Source organism: Megascapheus bottae, chromosome 6 (assembly GCF_031878675.1).
Source record: "Megascapheus bottae isolate mThoBot1 chromosome 6, mThoBot2.hap1, whole genome shotgun sequence".
Lineage (NCBI taxonomy): Eukaryota > Metazoa > Chordata > Mammalia > Rodentia > Geomyidae > Megascapheus > Megascapheus bottae.
In genome coordinates this window covers 63,704,704-63,724,191 of record NC_143514.1, presented here as the reverse complement: position 1 = coordinate 63,724,191, position 19,488 = coordinate 63,704,704, and the positions used below count along the sequence as shown (strand labels likewise).

The following is a 19,488-nucleotide window of genomic DNA, read 5'->3' as shown; positions in this document are numbered from 1 at the left end:
TGTTTATGGAAGGGACCCAAAGGTATCTCTCTTCTCAACTTCATTATCTGAATTCCTTGAAGAAATGCCCTCACTGAGTTATGATTTAACATTATGCTCCCTGTCTTCAGAGAACCCTGTGTGAGAAACTGACCAACTTAATGGCATTTCTGTCTTTTATAAAAACAGAATTGAATATATTGCCTACTATGTCACTCAGTGTCCTTTATACAAGGACTCATGATAAATTCATGCTTGGGGTTATTTCCAGGAAACATTTTGTCTCTGCAGATGAAGATGTGTATTTTCTGCTGTCAGAAAATAAAAACTCTGCCACCCGACGTGTTTCCATTTTTGCTTTAGCTGACAAATAAGGATACCCAGTTTTATTACCTTATTACCTCCATGCAGTCTGACCAATTCAGGTACCTGAAAGTAGCAACTCTTTCTGCCTTTTTTTAGAGGCAGTCTATTCTAGCTTTATTCTTCGGTGCCATATTTTGTACTTTTTAATCTGAAAGGTACTTCAAATCAACTCAGTAGTAAGCTAGTAGAGGTCTTAAACACATGCATCTTCATGACCAGTGGCTCAGCATGGAAGTCAAGGAAGGAAGGACAAAATACCAAGCTTCTAATTGACATGAACCCCATAAATGCCTTTCCAGGAATACCTGGAATATCCATCATAACTGGGAGCTGACAGCAAGATCAAAGCAGGAAGGGATGGGCCAAATAAATTCTGGCTTTTTTACTGCCTTCCTGTTGCTACCTCTACAAGCCACCTTCTCTTCTTCCATTAACTATGGCCTCCCTTTACCCCAGCTCTAGGTAAAGAACTCTTAGGCAGCCATTTCTACATTACAAGTTGCTATAATAAGTGGATGTTTCTTTAATTGAGAGCATATTATGAGCCCCGCACTGGATTGAGAACTCCTTCCTATGTGAGCAAGCAAAGAGACAAAAACAAGAGCTAATCCCCGCCCCCGGAAATGACAAGACATTGTTGATGATTTTACCAGGAGAGAGATGTCACTGAGTCACATCTTTGCTTCTAAAACACTGGAAGTTCCTTTTCAAAGGCTTGGAGATGGCTGGCTTCTCTGCAGCCCTGTTGCTAAGACAACATCCAGGGAAGCCATTCCCATAAAACATGGTGTAACTTCTGTTTTCTCAGGTTCTCATAGTTTGTTCCTTAGGAAGTTTTTCTGAGCTGGGTGCTGAGTTCTAGCTACTGAAGAGGCTGAGATCATGGTTCAAAGCCGGCCCCAGCAGGAAAGTTTGTGAATCTTATCTCCAGCAATAAGTAGAAAGTAAAAATGTAGCTCAAATGGTAGGGTACCAGCCTTGAGTGAAAAATCCAAGTAAGAGCATAAGCATAAAGAGAGGAGGAAGGGGAGAAAGAAGGAGGAGAAAGAAGGAAGAGAAAGAAAGAGGAAAAAAGAAGAGTAGGAGGAGGAAGGAAGAGGAAAAGGAAGAAAAATAATTGAGGAGGAAGAGAAGGAGGAGGAGGAGGAAAGATAAGACAAATTTGCCTGAGATTTAATCAACTAATGAGACACTTCCTCTAACAGCCTGACCCACTAGGCAAACTCTTCATCCTAGAAATAAAAGCAAGAATCTCTCTATGGTTTTTCTGGGCCTACAAAAATATTGAGGTCTGAACATTTTCATTAGTAGCCCTTCCATACAAAGAAAGCAAGCTGCAATATTGAAATCAGTAAATATTTAATTAAATGCAAAGTGTAACATTATGTCAACTTCATTAACTGTAGAATTTAGTAGTCATAAAAATTTCATTACATTTGATCTCGATTTGTAGGTTGGAGTTTCTCATTGCATAAGATTTCCCTAGTAGGCATCAAGTTTGGTGAGCAATCATAACTGATCGTGAGTTAAATAAATTACAACCAAAATGGCCAAAGTCCTTGTAATTTTCTTTTCTAGCTGCAAAGTTATATTTATTGTGAGAGATGGGTGTGTTTAACAAAATGCATCCAGATGGGAAATAAAACTTATAAAATAAGCCAGTTTGAGGCCTATAAGGATTTTGCTTTTTTATTATTTTATATTTTTGCTAGTCCTGGGGCTTAAATGCTGGGACTGGGGGCTGTCCCTGGACTCCTTTTACTCAAGGCTAGCGCTCAAGGCTGAGCCACAGCACCACTTTTGGGTTTTTTTTTTTCTGTGATTAATTGGGGATAAAAATCTCAAGGACTTTCCTGCCCCTGCTGGCTTTGAGCTATGCCCCTCAGATCTAGATCTCCTGTGTGGTTAGGATTCCAGGCATGAGCCACCAGTACAGGGCATGTTTATTTGTTTTTGAGTCACGGTTTCATGTAACCCAGGCTGACCAGAAAGCTTATTCTCTGGACTCTGTCTTCAGGTATAGGAATCCAACCCAAGGCCTTGCTTATGCTAACAAAGAATTCTACCCTGAGTTATCCAGCAAACCCCAGCCTCTTATTAAGATTGGTTCTTGAATGAAGAGGGAAGTTGGCACGGGATCCCTCTGTGGACCCAGGCTGGTCTAAAACTCACCATGTAGCTCAAGCTGGCCTCAAACTCATGATCATCCTGCCTTCTCCTCTCCACTGTTAGGATTACAAGCCTGCACCAACATCATACTCAGCCTCATTAAGATTCTTAGGGTCCATGATGTGCCTACTTTCTTAGATTTTCCAACCAGTCTACATTTGCAGTAAGGATAGGAGTCAGATGATAAAGTCTTTGGCTATAAGATTGGTAGGGAGTATTATTTCCTCTGAAGCTTTCCTGGTTCCACACAGAAAAGGAGAAAAAAAATCCCAGAACCCTCCACAATGATAGAGATGACATAGTAAGTGCCAGAATACCTTCTAAGCTCTTTACATGCATTATCTCAATTGTCACAAAACAACTCTATGAGGTCAGTATTTTATTATCTCTGTTTTGTAGAGAAGCTAACTGAAGCATAAAGAGGTTGAACAACCCGCCCAGGGTTATATGGGTAGGTAGTAAGGGGGAATTTAAGAACCCTTTCAAGCTAAAAATAATTCTTAGATAAAATAGCATTTGTGGCTATTAACCACTTCACTTCAGGCAAAAAGGAAGAAAGAAAAAAGAAAGGCAAAGACCTAGCCAAGCCTCTTCTTTGTGACTTTGTCCAGTAGTTCTGAGTGCATAGATACATGTGCAACATTAATGTAACTTCATGCATGTGGAAAGGAGATGGAATAAACTCAGTCCTCTCTACATCTGTTTGGTTTTCATTAAAATTAAAACAACACCATGGGGTGACTCATGGCTACCATATTATATGTAACTTCATAGTTTTTAAGCAGTAAGGTTTCCGCAAAAATCTTCATGAGGCCGTGTCTCTGTCTAGGCTAGTGGACTTACTCATCTCTGGTTCCTGTGTTTTGCACAAGTAGAGCCCAAGAGAGATGCTCAAAACCAGCTTAGCTGCTGAACATTGGTGGCTGATGCCTGTAACCCTAGTTACTCAGGATGCTGAGATCTGAGGATCAAGCAGAAAAGTCCCTGTGAGACTCTTGTCTCTGATTAACCACTCAATAACCAAAAGTGGAGCTGTGTTAAGCAATTATTTAGTAATAGAACAACTAGGACAGTTCTACAAAGTCTGCATTCTTTAGCATTCTTTATCATCATTTTAATTTTTTATAGATGAGGAAACCAAGTGTTTTATGGGTTGGATTAAGCCCTCCCAGAATTCATATGCTGAAGTCCCAACTCTGGCCCTCAGAATGAGGCAGCATTTGGAAGTAAGGGTTTTTTTTTTTTTTTTTTTTTTGCCAGTCCTGGGCTTGAGCTCAGGGCCTGAGCACTGTCCTTGGACTTTCTCAAGGGTAGAGCTCTACCACTTGAGCCTCAGCACCACTTCCGGCTTTTTTCTATATGTGGTACTGAGGAATTGAACCTGGGTCTTCATGCATGCTAGGCAAGCACTTTAACCACTAGGCCAAACTCCCGGCCCCCAAAGTAAGGTTTTTAAAGAGGAGAAGGGCTCTAATTCAATATAACTAGTGTTCCTTGGAGACACAATTAGAACAAGACCATACATTAGAAGAGACATGGTGAAGACAAGGGAACAAGAAAGTCACCTGTATACTAGGTAGAGGGCTCTTGAAGTGAAACTCACCCTCCCAGCACCTTGATCTTGAACTTCTAACTTCCACACATGTAAGGAAATAACTATGTTTAACCCATGATCTGTGGTACTTCATTATGGCAGACCCAGGGGTAAAAATACCAGGTACATAATAACTACTGAACCCTGAATTTGAATCCATGCCTGATCCTAGAGTCCCTGTGTTTTGCAAAAATTGAAATGTCCTCTATGCTGTCCAAAATGATAACCATGAGGCACATTTGGCTCTAAAGCACCATGTGGCTGGTTCAGGTGAAGACTTAGATTTTTAATGTTAAAATAATATTCAAACGTCAGGTGCTGGTGGCTCACATCTGTAACCCCAGTTACTCAGGAGACTGAGATCTGAAGACTGATGGTCAAAGCCAACCTGGGTAGGAATGTCCATGAGATACTCTTATCTCCAATTAACAACCAAAAGTCTGGAAATGGAGCTATAGGGGAGCCCCAGCCTTGAGCAAAAGAGCTAAGGAATAGAGCCCAGGCCCTGAGTTCAAGCCCCAGTACTGGCACACACACACACACACACACACACACACACACACACACACACACAATTAAAATTTGAGTAACATCATGTGGCTAGTGTAGTGGTGAACCATATTGGATGTTGGAAGTCATATACAGTTTCTAAGCAGTAATGTTCATGCAGAATCTTTGGGAAGCTTCATTTCTCTATGTACTTTAAAAAAATGCCTCTATCCTTTCTTCTTATTCCTGCTATGTTTCCCTTTTATCCAGTCCTTTCAGATTTAGCCCCTGCTGCCTAGTTTCCTGATAAGGTGGGGGTGGGGGAGAGCACACAGCAAGTTGGCTGGTTTTCCTGAATCCTGTGGCCTGGGCAATGCAGGGTTGTTGGCGTTCTGCATTAAACATGGGTGTTAGCCAACCAAATGCCAAGCAGCACAAACACAGAGTGACATTTTCAGAACTATTAATATTTCATCAGAAATGATCACTTTTCCTTTAAATACACTATTTTAAAAGGTTTTTTTCTACATTCTTAACTAAAATTTTATTCAGTCTAGGTCCTCAGAATTTCCCCCAAAGGAACATATCTTCAATTCTATAATGAAAATGAAAGGAGAATGAAGCTCAGATTTCAAAACTCAGAGTCAACATTTCCAGGAACCCAGCTTGTCTGTAAAGAGCAAGACTGTGTATTAGGCACCTATAGTATGCCAAGCCCTGCATATACAGTCTACCATCCATTCATCTAGCAATATTTATTGACTGCCAACTGGGTGCCAGAAATGTTATCATTTTTCAGAAGAGAATTTTCTCTCATCCTTCCAGTCCATCTTGAGTCCTTGCTAGGCCACCATCTAATGATGCCCGCCCTCCCCTCTCCATTGCTTAGCATTGTTGTGTATTTTTTTTTTTTACCAGAACCTTTATTTCATCCATCATTGTAACTTCTTGCCTCACTGGTTAGCAAGTGATCCTCCTCCATTGGAATATGGCTACATAAGACCAGGAACTTTAACCATTTTGTTCACTCTCCTACAGCTCCAGTGCCCAGCAACTTGCCTGGCACAAAAGAAGGACCCCCTGGATCTTGGGGAATGGAAAAACAGATGTCAGATCCACACGGCTGGAATGCAAAGCAGGATCAACCCTGAAGACTCCTCCAGACTGCCATCTTCTGTGATCTTTCCCTTCTTTCTCGGCCTTTTGGAGGCCCTTCCCAGAGGGGAGGAATGACTGCAGGCTTAGGGGTCAGGCAGCTGGGGCAGAGGTGTTGTATTTAAAGGAGAAACTTCACCTAGAACAGGTACGTATCATCAGTGAAGAACTAATGGAGCAGCTGGTCAGGTGGGCATGGTAGCTCATGCGTGTAATCCTACCTACTCAGGAGGGGGAGGCCTAAGGATCAAGAGGGTTAAGCTAGCCCCAGCAGAAAAGTCCATGAGATTCTTATCTCCAGTTCACCAGCAAAAAGCAGGAAATTGAGCAGTGGTTTATGTGATAGTGCCAACCTTGAAGGCAAAGCAAGAGTGCAACATCCTGAGTACCAGCACATTTATATATATATATATATATATATATATATATATATATGAGAGAGAGAGAAACATGGGAAGGGGGCATCAATATTCAAGAAGTAATGTACCCACTACCTGACAAATGTTACTGTAACCCCCTCTACACATTATCCCAACAATAATATATATATATATATATATATATATATATATATATATATGTATCTAAAGGAGCTTTTCTCTCTCAAGCACCTTTACCTCCCTGTCTCTATCCCAGGACCTAGTGAGGCCTAGAACCAAGGTGGGGCCAAAGACAGGCCCCTGGAATAACCCAGTGTGACTTTGAAACTCAGTTTCCTCGCATCCTGTCAGAGGGTTTGAGAGGTTGGCTCTCATTTCACCAGTCCGAACATGTGTCCAGTTCTTGGCACCCAAGCCAGAGCTCCTTCCAGAATAGCAGTTGGGAATGAAAGCTGGCAGACCCCAAGGTCCCCCCCACCCTGGCAGGCCCCGTGGCCTGTGTGGAGGGAGGGACATGGCTCAGTCACTGTCATTTGTGGTCCTGCAGGGCCGCACCCCCCCTCGGGCCCCACCCACCCCGCCCCCACCGCCCCTGCGCAGGCCCGCGCCGCGCACGCACCCCGAGCCGTTGCGTTTGAACCTACAGAAAGAACTCCAGAGCTCGACGGACCGCAGGGGGCTGGGAGCCATTGGCACACAAACTGCCCGGCCTGGCCCACCAGCGCCCTTTATAAGGGTTGGGACCCCAGGGGTGCCCATCGCAGGGGCAGGGGCAGGGGTCTTCCGCGGGGGTCTCAGGCCCGTGGGGTGGCCCACCACAGTGGCAGCTTGGAGACTGTTTCTCCAGAAGGCCGAGCAGCCAAGTGGCCTTAGGAACACAGGGACAGAAGTGGGCAGCAGGGGAAAACAAAAGCCAGGACCTCGGGGTGGGCCTGCCGGGGCCCTTTAGCCCTCGGTGTGCTCCGGGGGGGGCGGGGGTGGGGGGGATCCCGGGAGCATCCAAGCTCAGGCTCCTCCATGACGGGCTCTCACGGAGCCTAGCATGGTGCCAGACACTCGACCCCGCCCTCTGTATGGCTTGCTGGGCAAGAACGGGCTGAGCCCCAGGCACCACAGAGTATCACGGGGTGTCGCCAGGGGAGCCCGCCAGCTTTTGTGGGGAGAGCCCATCCTCCCCGTCCAGCTGTTCCCAGATGTCATTCTGCCCGCCCAGGCACCTGGCGCCTGAGCTCCGAGGGGTTCCACGGTTACTACGCTACTGGTTTTTGTTGACTTTTAAATATTTTCTTCTAAGGGGGAGGGGGAGGAGGGCAAAAGTCAGGGCAGAGCAACTCAAAACCAACCAAAAGAAGCCCCAGAGAAGGCTACCCTCCGCCCCCCACCCCCACACTAACCAAAGGCCCTTGACTCTAACTGCTCGGCTGGACAGAACGCACCTGCTCTTCCCAGGCCCCGACCCTCAGCTCCCTTTCTGGTGAATGAGGGGTGGTGGATGGTCCCTCTGTCTTCCAGCCCTGGGTGGACAGAGGGGCTTCCAGAAAGAAAGGAGAAGGATGGCCAGTGGAAATGGACTCCCTTCTTCTTCGGCCCTGGTGGCCAAGCGCCCTTCCGCCCTGGGCCCATTCCCCAGATATGTCTGGATCCACCAGGACACGCCCCAAGACAGCCTAGACAAGACTTGCCATGAAATCTGGAAGAGGGTTCAGGGCTTGCCTGAGACCCTGCAGCCCAGCACCACCACGGAGCAGCTCTCTGCTCCCAGGGTTGGGACGCCAAGAGACCACGAGCTCAGCTTCCAAGAAGAGTGAGTACCTCCTCTACCTGGCAGAGAGGGAGGAGGGGAGGAATTGAACTCTGACCTTCTGGGGGAATGTTGTGTGGCCCACTGTTCAGCCTGCTTCAACTCTAAATGTTGAATACTTTCTCCCTCCACTCCTACAGTCCTGGGTGGCAAGCTGTATAGAGCTGACCAAGGTCCTGAAGGTCCCTCAGATGAAGGCACCCGCCAGGATGGCTGGCATAGCACACCAGCCTTTTACTGGCTCACTAAGGGAGTTAAACACACAGGCAGTCTCCAAGAAGTGGCGCTGAAGCTCTTGATAAGACATCCTAGCCAAAGCTGAGAGCTAGATGGTTCATGACTATCCCCAGAGCCAACTTAGAAGATCCTTCTTCCCTCCCACACAGCCGGCGGGCACATGAGCCTGCTGGTTTTAAACCACATCTGGAATTTCCTAATACAGGGAGCCAGCTGTCCCATTCAGCCTCCACAGAAGCTGAGCAAGAGCGCACATCAAAATATTTACTGGGGAAGGCATTGACATATTCAGAGGACATAATAGAAAATTAAAGTGCGGGAAGATGGTTGTAAATAGCCAGTTTCCTGGATGGGAAAATCCCCAGTCTGGGAAACGGAGAGTGAAGTATTTCTCCACTAGGGTAAAAGTTGCGGAGATATTCTTGGGGTTGAATCCTTGAAAAGTGAGGAAGGAGCAGGGAAGAAGAAAGGACCAACCTTGTTAGGAAAAGGAAAGAAATCAGCGTGGGTTACCAGTACCACTGCTGAGCATTTCTTTGATACCTTAACTCCTTCAGAGTGGCCTGCAAATGTTAATTACTCTTCCTGGAGTCCCCATGAATCGAGTATTACTGTCCCCATTTTACAGATGGATTAAGTGTTAATAATTAAGTGCTAATTAAAAGGCTAAGTGCTAATTAAGTCTTGCTTACTCCAACACATGTTCAGAGATGCTCTGGGCTGAGGTATTTATCAGCTGCCTCTGCTTCCAGGATACCTAAACAAAAAGCTAAGAAGAAAAGCGGTGTACCTGATCACTCATGTCTTGTACTCCCTGCTATCCTTGTTTAAGCTTTTTCACTTGCTACAAATGAAGGCAATAAACACTATGGTTGTCCCTTTCTCCTCTGGCCGTGAGCTCAGCATGACATGGCTCAGACAAGAATGATCTGCCTACAGCCAAAATCCTGCTGTCAGGCCTTTTGGTGGCACTGAGCTGTTCTCCCCTGCCCGGTGACATCTGCTCTGGAACAAGGGCCTTGGCAAAGGGACCTAGGGGCTGGACTCAGTTCTCATTGGCCCAAGGAGCTGATTGTCCACTTTGTGGACCAAAGGTCAGTTACAATTTCCAGTAGATGGCACCCTCTCTGCCAGGTCATACTGAATTAATGGAGACAGAGTCTGCTTCCAGTCTGTACTTGGCTGGAAGTTGAACTGGCGCACCTCTGGTTAGTTGATTCACTCCTTTTGGACTTGATTTCCTCATCTGCAAATTGAGGATGATGTGCTTGGCCTCATCCACCTCAGAGTTGATAATGAGGATCAAATGTGATGGGAGACAGGAAGTGAAAGATGCATTAGAGAAGAGGCCACCCTTGATATGCAAGGCATCCTCACTGCTGTTGGCTTTTATTTTTTATTTTTTTGGTCAGTCGTGGGGCTTGAACTCTGAGCCTAGGTGCTGTCCCTGAGCTCTGCAGCTCAAGGCTAGCCCTCTACTACTTGAGCCACAGTGCCACATCTAATTTTCTGGTGGTTAATTGGAGGTAAGAGTCTCATGGACTTCCGTGCCTGGGCTGGCTTTGAACGGAGATCCTCAGATCTCAGCCTCCTGAGTAGCTAGGATTACAGGCGGTGAGCCACTGTAATCTGCCACTGTGAACAGCCCAGCTGCTGTTGGCTTTAATCTGTGGCATCACGCTGTGTTCCCCAGACCCTAGGGTGCTTTGTAGCTCCCTTGAAGCCTTGTAGACTGGGTGCTAGCCCTGGATACCCACTTTAGCCAGAGTTGTTCAGCTTTTCCTCCATGTTTCCAACTGGAGCTTTAAGTGAGGTTATGTTTGCAAAGAATTATGCGACTGAGAAAAGAGTTGGAAACCACTAATTACACAGGAAAAAAAAAAGAAACATTGTCATGGTGCAAAGATCAACATGTAGAATTATTAGAAGTTTTTTAAATAAAAGGCTGGGGCTGGGAGTGTGGCCTAGTAGTAGAGTACTTGCCTAGTGTGCACAAAGCCTTGGGTTCAATTCCTCAGTACCACGTCTACAGAAAAAGTGGAAGTGGTGCAGTGGCTCTAGTGGTTGAGCACCAGCTGGATAATCTGCAGCTGTTTATCTGAGCCTTGCTTTCTTTGTCTGCCAAATGGAGATGGTAACCATACTTCACAGGATTGTTGGTCACCAAATGTGATAATCAGTCCTGGTGGCAATTAGGATTTGTAAAAAAAAAAAATCCTTATAATTATTTCTTAAGCTGTACAGTTTACACATGAGATAGGAACTATTTTAACCTCCCTTGTTTGGCTTTTTATTACATAAAACTTTCAGCCTATGAAATAGAACAGTAGAGTGACCATCTGTGTGCCTAGCACTGAGTTTTCATAATGGCTCAATTGTACTATTTTGGTTTCAGCAGCTCCCTTACCCCATTTGTTTTGTTTTATTTGTTTGTTTTTTTTGCCAGTCCTGGGCTTGAGCTCAGGGCCTGAGCATTGTCCCTAGGCTTTTCTCAAGGCTAGAGCTCTGCCACTTGAGCCACAGCACCACTTCCAGCTTTTTCTACGTATCTGGTATCCAGGAATGGAACCCGGATCTTCATGCATGCTAGGCAAGCACTCTACCACTAGGTGAAACTCCTTCCCCCAGTTTTTAATAAAACTTTTTTTTTTAACAGAAGCAACTGAGGGTTCCTCCCTCCCTGCCCCCTGGGGGTAGAGGGAGGGGTTCTTTTCTTTGTCTGCAGTCCTACCCTTTAGGGAGATGGGACCATCTTAGCGATGTTTTGAGAGAGTCACGCCATTCGGGAGCTCCATGTTCTGAGTGGTTACACGTAGATTTCAGTCCAGGGAGCTGTCCACTGGATGTGTGCGTGTGAGCACGTGCATGTGTTCGTGTTGCTTCCAGGCTCACAAATCTTTCTGCTGTTTAGTCGATAGACTTGGTTTTGGTGATGTCTTCTTCTAATGGGGTAGCTAGGTAAGTTCTAGAATTCTTGTTATCCAGAATTGTTTTCTTGATACTCTCTGTATATGTCATAACCTCCAGGCATCCCAAGTTTTGACAGCACTCTATGAAGCCATTGCTGCCACTTGGGTCCTTGCCAAGTGAGTGCCCACTTGCATAAATTTCTTTTTTATAGTTTTGTGGGCCAGTCCTGTGGCTTGAACTCAGGGCCTGGGCACCATCCCTGGACACTTTCTGTTTAAGGCTAGTGTTCTGCCACTTGAGGCACAGCTCCACTTCCAGACTTTTCTGTGTATGTGGCACTGAGAAATCAAACCCAGGGCTTCAGGCATGCTAGGTGAGCACGCTACTACTAGGTTATACTCCTGGCCCCTATATAGTTTTTTTTAAGTTGTTCTATCTATTTTTTTGTTTATGTGATACAGAGTAATTGAATGTAGGGGCTTCATGCATGCTAGGCAAGCACTGTACCACTAAGCCACATTCCCAGGTCCTACACATATTCTTAGATAAGGAGATAGCATTTCCCCAGGTAGTCCTCACCCTCATTCTGAACTCTCTCATAAGGTCATTTTCTGCCTGTAACTGAAGTCTGTCTCTATCAAACTAATACTCATTGATCTGGATTCTGACCTTTGGGGCTCCAAAACAAATCTATCCTCTCCTCTCAATAGCTCTTGTGGCAGTAAGAGATGGCAATCACATCCTAGAATTTCTTGTCTCTATAAAGTAAATGCCTCTGGTTTTCTGAGTTACCCTTCCCATGCCAATTTGGTTATTTTCCTGCTTGCATTCCTGGTTCTCATGACACTGGGGTCCCGGACCAAGTTCAGTAATCCAGCCATGGCTCCAGCATGCACTGACTAGATCCTGGCTGCCTACGTTCTGTGTTCCTGTCAGCAGCCATTAACACCACATCCACTTTTCCTTTCATGCTGACTTTGCTCTATGGACCTGACTTCATTGATTGAAATATTTACCTAGCTTCTATCATGTGTGTGACACTACCCTAAAAGTTAGAAAAGCCAGGAGCCAGTGGCTCACGGCTGTAATCCTAGCTACTCAGGAGGCTGAGATCTGAGGATTGCAGTTTGAAGGCAGCCTAGACAGCAAAGTCTATGAGATTCTTATCTCCAATGAGCCACCAGAAAACTGGAAGTGGTGTTGTGGCTCAAAGTGGTAGAGCGCTGGTCTTGAGCAAAAGTGCTCAGGGATAGATAGAATCCAGGCCCTGAGTTGAAGCACACAATCAATAGAAAAAAGGAAGGAGAAGAAAAAAAAAAGAAAAAAGTTAGGAGAAGAGAGCTATGAGCCAAATAAGGCAAGAGAAAATAATATATATAATATAATAATGTACATAGATATGATACAAAAATGATAAATTCAGTATTTTTGTTGGAAGAGATTAAGGATAAACACATTAAAAAAATCAAATGACAAGTTCAGATAGCAATGGTGAAAATAAAACACAAAGTAATTGTGTTCTGTGAGTCCCCTTGGCTGGCATTTCAGGTTCTTTCAGTGAGCCTTGGATGCTGAGAAAGAGATGGTGAGATGGTCAGGTGCAGAAACTAGGAAAAACATCCAAACAAGATGAAGAGCAAATGCAAAGACCTTGAGGGAGAAATGTGTTTTGAAAGAGCAGCCTGGAGGAACTAAGAGATGGATATGGGACATAAGGTGACATCAAAGAGTGGTGAAGTGTGAGGGATGTGGGCATCTCTGTACAAAGCTCAGCTTTACAGGTTGTAGTGTACACCTACAGAGGTTTTTCAGGAGGGAGCATAATACTGCCAAGTCTACTGTCTTGCAGAGATCTAGCAAGACTCTGTGCAGATATGGCTCAAAGGTGTGTGAGTAAGGAAGTTGGGATCTTCTGGGTAGGTTCAGTGCAATAATCTTAAGTGTAGCCTCGTGATGACTGAGTGATGACTGAGCCACCTGAGTACAGAAGAAATGGAGAGAATCAGAGGTTCAGTGTGCACTTGTGAGAAGGAGCCAGAGGACCCACAATGGCTTGGGACACACAAATGGAGATCTACTGGAATCAGTAGAACCCAGGTTTTCAGCTTTTGGGTGAACAGTGATGCCCATTTATAGAGGAGGGGAAAAAGTGGGAAAAATGCATTTTGGAAAGATACCAGTGGTTCTTTGGAGAGTCCATGAAACTCAGGATTTTGCTCAGTTCTCAATAAGTCTTAAATTTGGGCTTTAGAGAACTGTGGCAAAAACATTTTACAGACTTATTTTCAAGGATTCTCTATTCCTTCATCTCCAAATCTTCAGTATCAGAATGGGGAGTTGAGAGTTTTCTGTTAGCTTCAATGCTCAGATTAAGGAGGGACATTTATTAATTCTTCCATTTGTGGATTCCTCAAGCAAATATTTACCATTACCTTCTGGGGTCCAGAAGGTGGTGAGTTCTAGGACTACAGATGAATAAGACTGAAGCCCTTCCTTGGAAGGGCTCTCAACTAGTGAGTGGGACACAACAGAGATTCATCTAAAAACAGAATGGACAGTAAACATAACACTTATTTGTATCTCTTATTTGCCCAACAATACCTGGGAAAAAATAGAGTGATAGAGAGCTGGAGACAGCCTCTATCTTCCTTGGAGGAGCTTCAGTGTTTTGTACAAGGCAGCCAGTGGCACAAAATAATAATAATGCTGGGTAGGAAAAGCAGTGTAATTATCCTATGGGCCAAGCCTGGCTTAAGATGGGAGACTTAGGAATGTATCCCAAGCAGAGGAAGAAAGCTAAAGGGACTAAAACTAAGACCCCCCCCCCGAACTATGAGCGTGAAGGATAAAGCGGGCGCAGTCCCTTGGGAAGCAGGGACACCATGGTTCCTAAAAGTTCTGAAGTTCTCTAGTTCTCACAGGGACCAGCAGGTTTAGGGAAGGACGAGTATAGGCATAGAGGATAGCCTAGCTTGGTGTGGTCAGCTTGTGTAACCACTTCTAGGTCCTTGTTGAATAACTGACACCATCCAGTCTACTTGGGTCAGACACAGTTGTTTTTTGTTTGTTTGTTTATTTGGTTTGCAGTCAAAAGACTTGGGTGGCCATCTTTCCAAGGCAAGACTTTAGTAGCTGGATTACATTTTTCAGAAAGAAGAAAATGTTGGGGCTGGTAGTGTGGCCTAGTAGTAGAGTGCTTGCCTAGCTTGCATGAAGCCGTGGGTTCGATTCCTGGGCACTACATACACAGAAAAAGTTGGAAGTGGTACTGGATCTCCAGTGGTAGCCTTGAGAAAACTCCAGGACACTGCCCAGGCCCTGAGTTCAAGTCCCAGGATTGGCAGAGAGAGAGAGAGAGAGAGAGAGAGAGAGAGAGAGAGAGAGAGAGAGAGAGAGAGAGAGAGAGAGACAGAGAGAGAGAGAGAGAGAGAGACAGAGAGAGAGAGACAGAGAGAGAGACAGAGAGAGACAGAGAGAGACAGAGAGAGAGACAGAGAGACAGAGAGACAGAGACAGACAGAGAGAGAGAGAGAGAGAGAGAGAGAGAGAGAGAGAGAGAGAGAGAGAGAGAGAGAGAGAGAGAGAGAGAGAGGAACATTGTTGAAGCTGGCATTTCACTTACCTCAGCACATTCTGACCCCTGCTCAACCACACAGGCCGGCTATCCACCTCCAAGTGAAGCCAAGGAGACTCAGAAACCCAAGCTGCTGCCTTGTGTGAACTGCTCTCCCAACAAGCCAGGAAACAATCGAATGAAGCTTGCTTTTCCTGGAAGAGCTGCTTAAGATACACATGTCTTTTTATTATTATTTTCAAAAGCATGAGTGAAAGGAGTAAGATCTACACATGGAAACCTGAGCTGGTGTTCCAGAACAGAAATCAGTGCTGAGGAAGTTTTTTATTTTTTATTTTTTTAATCTTAAAACCTCCAGGCTAGCATCTTCTCCCCTTGCAAGAGTCAGATACCTCTTTGAAAACCCAAGGAAAGTGTCGGGGTATGTGTTAGGAAAAAGGAGCAGGAGAAAGGAAGGAAATAAGTCAGACTCCATCTTGCACAGGCAAGGTCTGTTTATTGAGAGACAGAAACCAGGGACATGGCCTTCCCACAGGCTTGGAAACTTTGTGTCCCAGCTGGGACAGGAGCTTGTGTTTTGTGAGGCCTGAGCAAGGAGGCAGAGGTTAATGCAAAAGCCACTAGGTCAGGAGAGGTGGGGGGCTTTTCTGCTGGGCTCACTGTAGAGTGTTTGCAGCCAGGCTTAGATTGATTGACCTACTGGAGTCAGGAAGTCTGCACTTATCTTTAGTGGCTTGTCTGGTATCTGTATGCACCTGGGAAATAGTGTGTGGGGGCAACCCTTCATTTTTCATCTTTGGATGCATACAAGAGGGGAGAGGTAAGTCCTTCATTTAGGATCTCTGAAGGCATAAAAAAAATGGGTTGAAAGGGGAGCAACAAGGAGTTGTGAGAACAAAGCAGATTCCACCCCTTGTACAGAAACTCATCCTACATTTCTCCATCTTTTGGAAATAATTACAGAGATTTGCCCTTGGCTGCAGGTTCAAATCCTTTGCTCTGAGACCTTGAGCCCCCTAGTGTGGGAATCAGTGACCCATCATGTTGATATCAGGCTTCCTCATCTTTGGTTCTCAAGTGAATTGAAAGTAAGTAAGGAGAGTACTGGCAGACAGCTGTCAGCCCTTCCCTCCTCTAGTTGTCCCCAAACATCCCCCTGTTTTGATCCCTTTTGTCTCCTTGCTTGTCCTCTGCCATCCCCTTCCCCCTCTCACACTGTGCATTGGGATATTTTTTTCTCTAGTAAGCTTCCTTCACCAGCTCCATCCTCCGAGGCACGTCAGGGTCTCTGTGCTGGCCCCAGCTTTACCTTTAGATGCACATCTTTCTGTGCTGCACACTGTCAGCAGGAGCTGACTCAAATGTCTTCCCACCATGGACCTTCCAAGTTCTAGGACTATAGGTGCATACTACTATTCTCTTTTTAAGTAAGCTGATATCTTACCTCTTTTCCTGAGAGTTGTAAGGTATCCAATATAACTTGGTTGTACGCAAGTCTCTTTTTCTTTTCTTTTTTCTCTCTCTTTTTCTTTTTTTTATATATGTGTGTGTCAGTTGTAGGGCTTGAACTCTGGGCTTGGTTGTTGTTCCTGGCTCTTCAGCTCAAGGCTATCACTCTACCCCTTGAGCCACAGCACCACTTCTGTTTTTTGGGTGGTTAATTGGATATAAGAGTCTCATAGACTTTAGTGCCTGGGCTGGCTTTGAACAGAGATCCTCAGATCCCAGCCTCCTGAGGAGCTAGGATTATAGGCATGAGCCCCTGGCAACTGGTTGTAGCCAAGTTAAACTATCTGAAAGGGTTTTTTAATTAATAAAATGTATAGGATGTTTTCACAGCAGCAAGGGTAGATAAGGACTCTGTGGTCATCATTATCACCATTGTCATCACCACCACCACCATAGTTAGCATCACTATCATCATCCAATCACCAGCACCATCCTCACCATCATCATCTTCATCACCACCATCATAACCACTGTTATTCTGAAGGATAAAAATGACAGGACAAGAATGCTGTGAGGAGAGGAGACTTTACATAGCAAGCGAAGAGAAACACAACTCAAGTGGGGGAAGTATTTTGTTTTGTACCAGGGCTGCCAAGAGATACCATAATCGTTAGTTTTCATTACTCATATTCTCTAATGAGAGAAAGCAGAAGCTCTCATGAAACAAACACTTGCCTGGCTCTGAGGGGCCCATAGTGGGTCTTTTTACAGCAGTCCAAGAGTCAGGTGGAAACTAGTGCTCATGCCGTCCATTGTCCACAGCCCCTCCCCAAACACACCTGTCCATGTTACCATGAGCGCCCAGAGCCAGGGCACAGTCTTACTCATTTTTCTCTCCCCTATGTCCAGACAAGTTCCCAGAACTCCATGACTCCATGATTGTGCTGTGTGTGTGTGTGTGTGTGTGTGTGTGTGTGTGTGTAATTCAATGGTGGATGAGCCATTGTAATGCCACTCCCAAGGATAGTGTGCCTTGGAACAAAGGACCACAGTAATCAGAGAAAGCAGTGAGGGATGTGGAGGCAGAATATCAATAAACCAAGATATAGCAGGGTTTGTGTCTCCTTCTACCTTAGGCTGCGTAGAAGGCAACTAGTATTCTCTCTCTTCCTCCCCCCTCCCTCTTTGTCTCTCTGTCTCTGTCTGTCTCTCTGTCTCTGTCTGTCTGTCTGTCTGTCTCTCTGTCTCTGTCTCTGTCTCTCTCTCTCTCTCTTGGTCAGTCATGGGGCTTGAGCTCTGGGCCTGGGCGTTGTCCCTGAGCTCTTCAGCTCAAGGCTAGAGCTCTGCCACTTGAACCATAGCACCACTTCCCCTTTTTCTGGTGGTTAATGGAAGAATCTCACAGACTTCCATGCCTGGGCTGGCTTTGAACCTCAATCCTGAGATCTCAGCCTCCTGAGTAACTAGGATTACAGACATGAGCCATTGTACCCGGCTACAACTAGCATATTCTTTGAGCAACTTGTGTGTACTACATTCCATATTTCAATTTTCTGCCTTGTTTCATTGTTTTTGCAAAAGTTGTAGTTGTGCAGGAATACCCCCATTCTGTAGATAGTAAGGTAAGGTTCAGAAAGGTTCAGCAATTTGCCCAGAGTTATTCAGAGGGGAGAAAGTAAAGAAAGATTGGGAGCTCTGTGGAGCTTCAAGGCCTGATTTCTACTGGTCACCAGGAGACTTTAGGTATAGTCTGCTTAGCATCAAGAGACATGGGCCAGGAAGATGAATCATGCTTAACATCCCACTTCCTGTGTCCCCCTTTATAATTTAATTTCATCATTTCAGGAGCTGTGTCGCAGGTTGTGGAAGCCTGCAGAGATGGGCCACCAGTGGTTTGGTTTAATCCCCATTTTAATATCTTTGTTGCCACGTTCTTTCCAACTCAGCTCCCAAGTCACATTAAAAAAAATACCTCTTCCTTAGGGTAAGCCTTCCCTTATTAAACAGATTCAAATGAAAAGTTTTAAAGATAATTTGAACAATAAGAATCACTCTGTAGCTCCCAGCCGAAGCTCCTTTATTGCTGTATTTATTCCCTAGTATTTCCTGTCTCATTCCCCAGCTCACTGAATCCTTCATTCCCTGCCTCCCCCCCCCCCCCCCCCCGGCCACAACTGGTCCATTTCCCACCTCACCTGTCTGCTCCCCTCCCTGGAGGGAGATTCTCAGGGAGATGCTGTGGAGACAGGCAACCTGTCTCCTTTGTACATGCCAATGTGCTTTCTAAGGCTGCTGACTGATTTCTAAGGCCCTGACTGACAGGCTGAGGACTGCTGCAAAGCAGCTGGAGGGAAATCCCCAGGTATCAGGGTGTCTCCTGAGTACACACCCAGGAGCTGGGAGCTGGAGGAGGGAAGGCAGCTGGAGGAAGGAGAATTCTTTGCAATGTCCCCATCACCCCATTCTACACACAAGAACTGCCTTTTCTCCAAGGAGGCCCAGGGGATCTGCACCCAGACCCACTCTTAATGCACATTGCTAGAAGTTTCCTACTTTAGAGGGGGTCAAAGAAGAGGAACCTTAGGCTTCCAAGGCAACAATAAAGGTCCAGCTTTGCCAAAGAAGTGTTTGTAAAGTAAAACATGGAAAGGAGAAAGGAAGGAAGGAAAGAAGGAAGGAAGGAAGGAAGGAAGGAAGGAAGGAAGGAAGGAAGGAAGGAAGAAAGAAAGAAAGGGGAAGGGAGGGAGGGAGGGCAGGTGACCTTTACTGAGTTCAAAGTATATGCCAGAGACACTTGACAAATGGGGTGTGCTCCGTGTGAAGGCCTCTGCTGGGAAATGGGATGAACAGGCCTGGCATTCTGGGAGCTGAAGGTTTTGCAGGGTTGTCTCCTTTGAGCCGGGGAGGGTGTCATCATTTCATCCTCACCGAGCAGAGGAAGAGGCCAAGATCTCACAGACCTTCCCTGACTTTACACCTTAGTTGATAGGGGCTCCTCTGGGCTGTGAACTGGGTCAGCAGAACTCCAAAGCCTGCAGCGAGATCTGGCTCTCAGGCTCTCCTAGTAAGAGCCTTTAACATTTGCATAGGGCACCTTACAATTTACCAAGCGCTTTCATTCATCTTCTTACTTAATCCTCCCTGAGACCTGGAAAGTGTGTTGGGGGGGGGGGAGGCTGTTGCTTTTCCACACCCCTCCCCCTGACCAGAGACATCCCCACCCATAGAGGTCAGTCTGAACATCTTTTGGACACTGGCTACTTGGGTGATTGCTGAATATACACCCTTTCTCAACTGACGCTCCCCCCATCCCCACCTCTGAACCCCCAGACTGAGAGAAGTAGTCCAGGCCCAGAGGCTATGGGAGAGATGGCATCATCTTGCC

The 19,488-nt window shown here is 45.6% G+C and overlaps 1 protein-coding gene across 3 annotated transcripts in view; it reads left to right on the top strand.

Moving 5' to 3' along the window:
• Positions 1-6,767: 6,767 nt before the first annotated feature.
• C6H1orf94 (chromosome 6 C1orf94 homolog) overlaps positions 6,768-19,488 on the top strand; it is a 36,417-nt gene continuing 23,696 nt past the window's right edge. For 2 of the 3 annotated variants that reach the window (XM_090335279.1, XM_090335278.1), the window contains exon 1: positions 6,769-7,936. In XM_090335279.1, coding sequence (XP_090191405.1) covers positions 7,611-7,936 — 326 coding nt within the window. In that variant the 5' untranslated portion in view covers positions 6,769-7,610. Of the gene's footprint in view, positions 7,937-19,488 lie in introns of all 3 variants that reach the window. The other variant, XM_090335280.1, reaches the window with a different exon arrangement.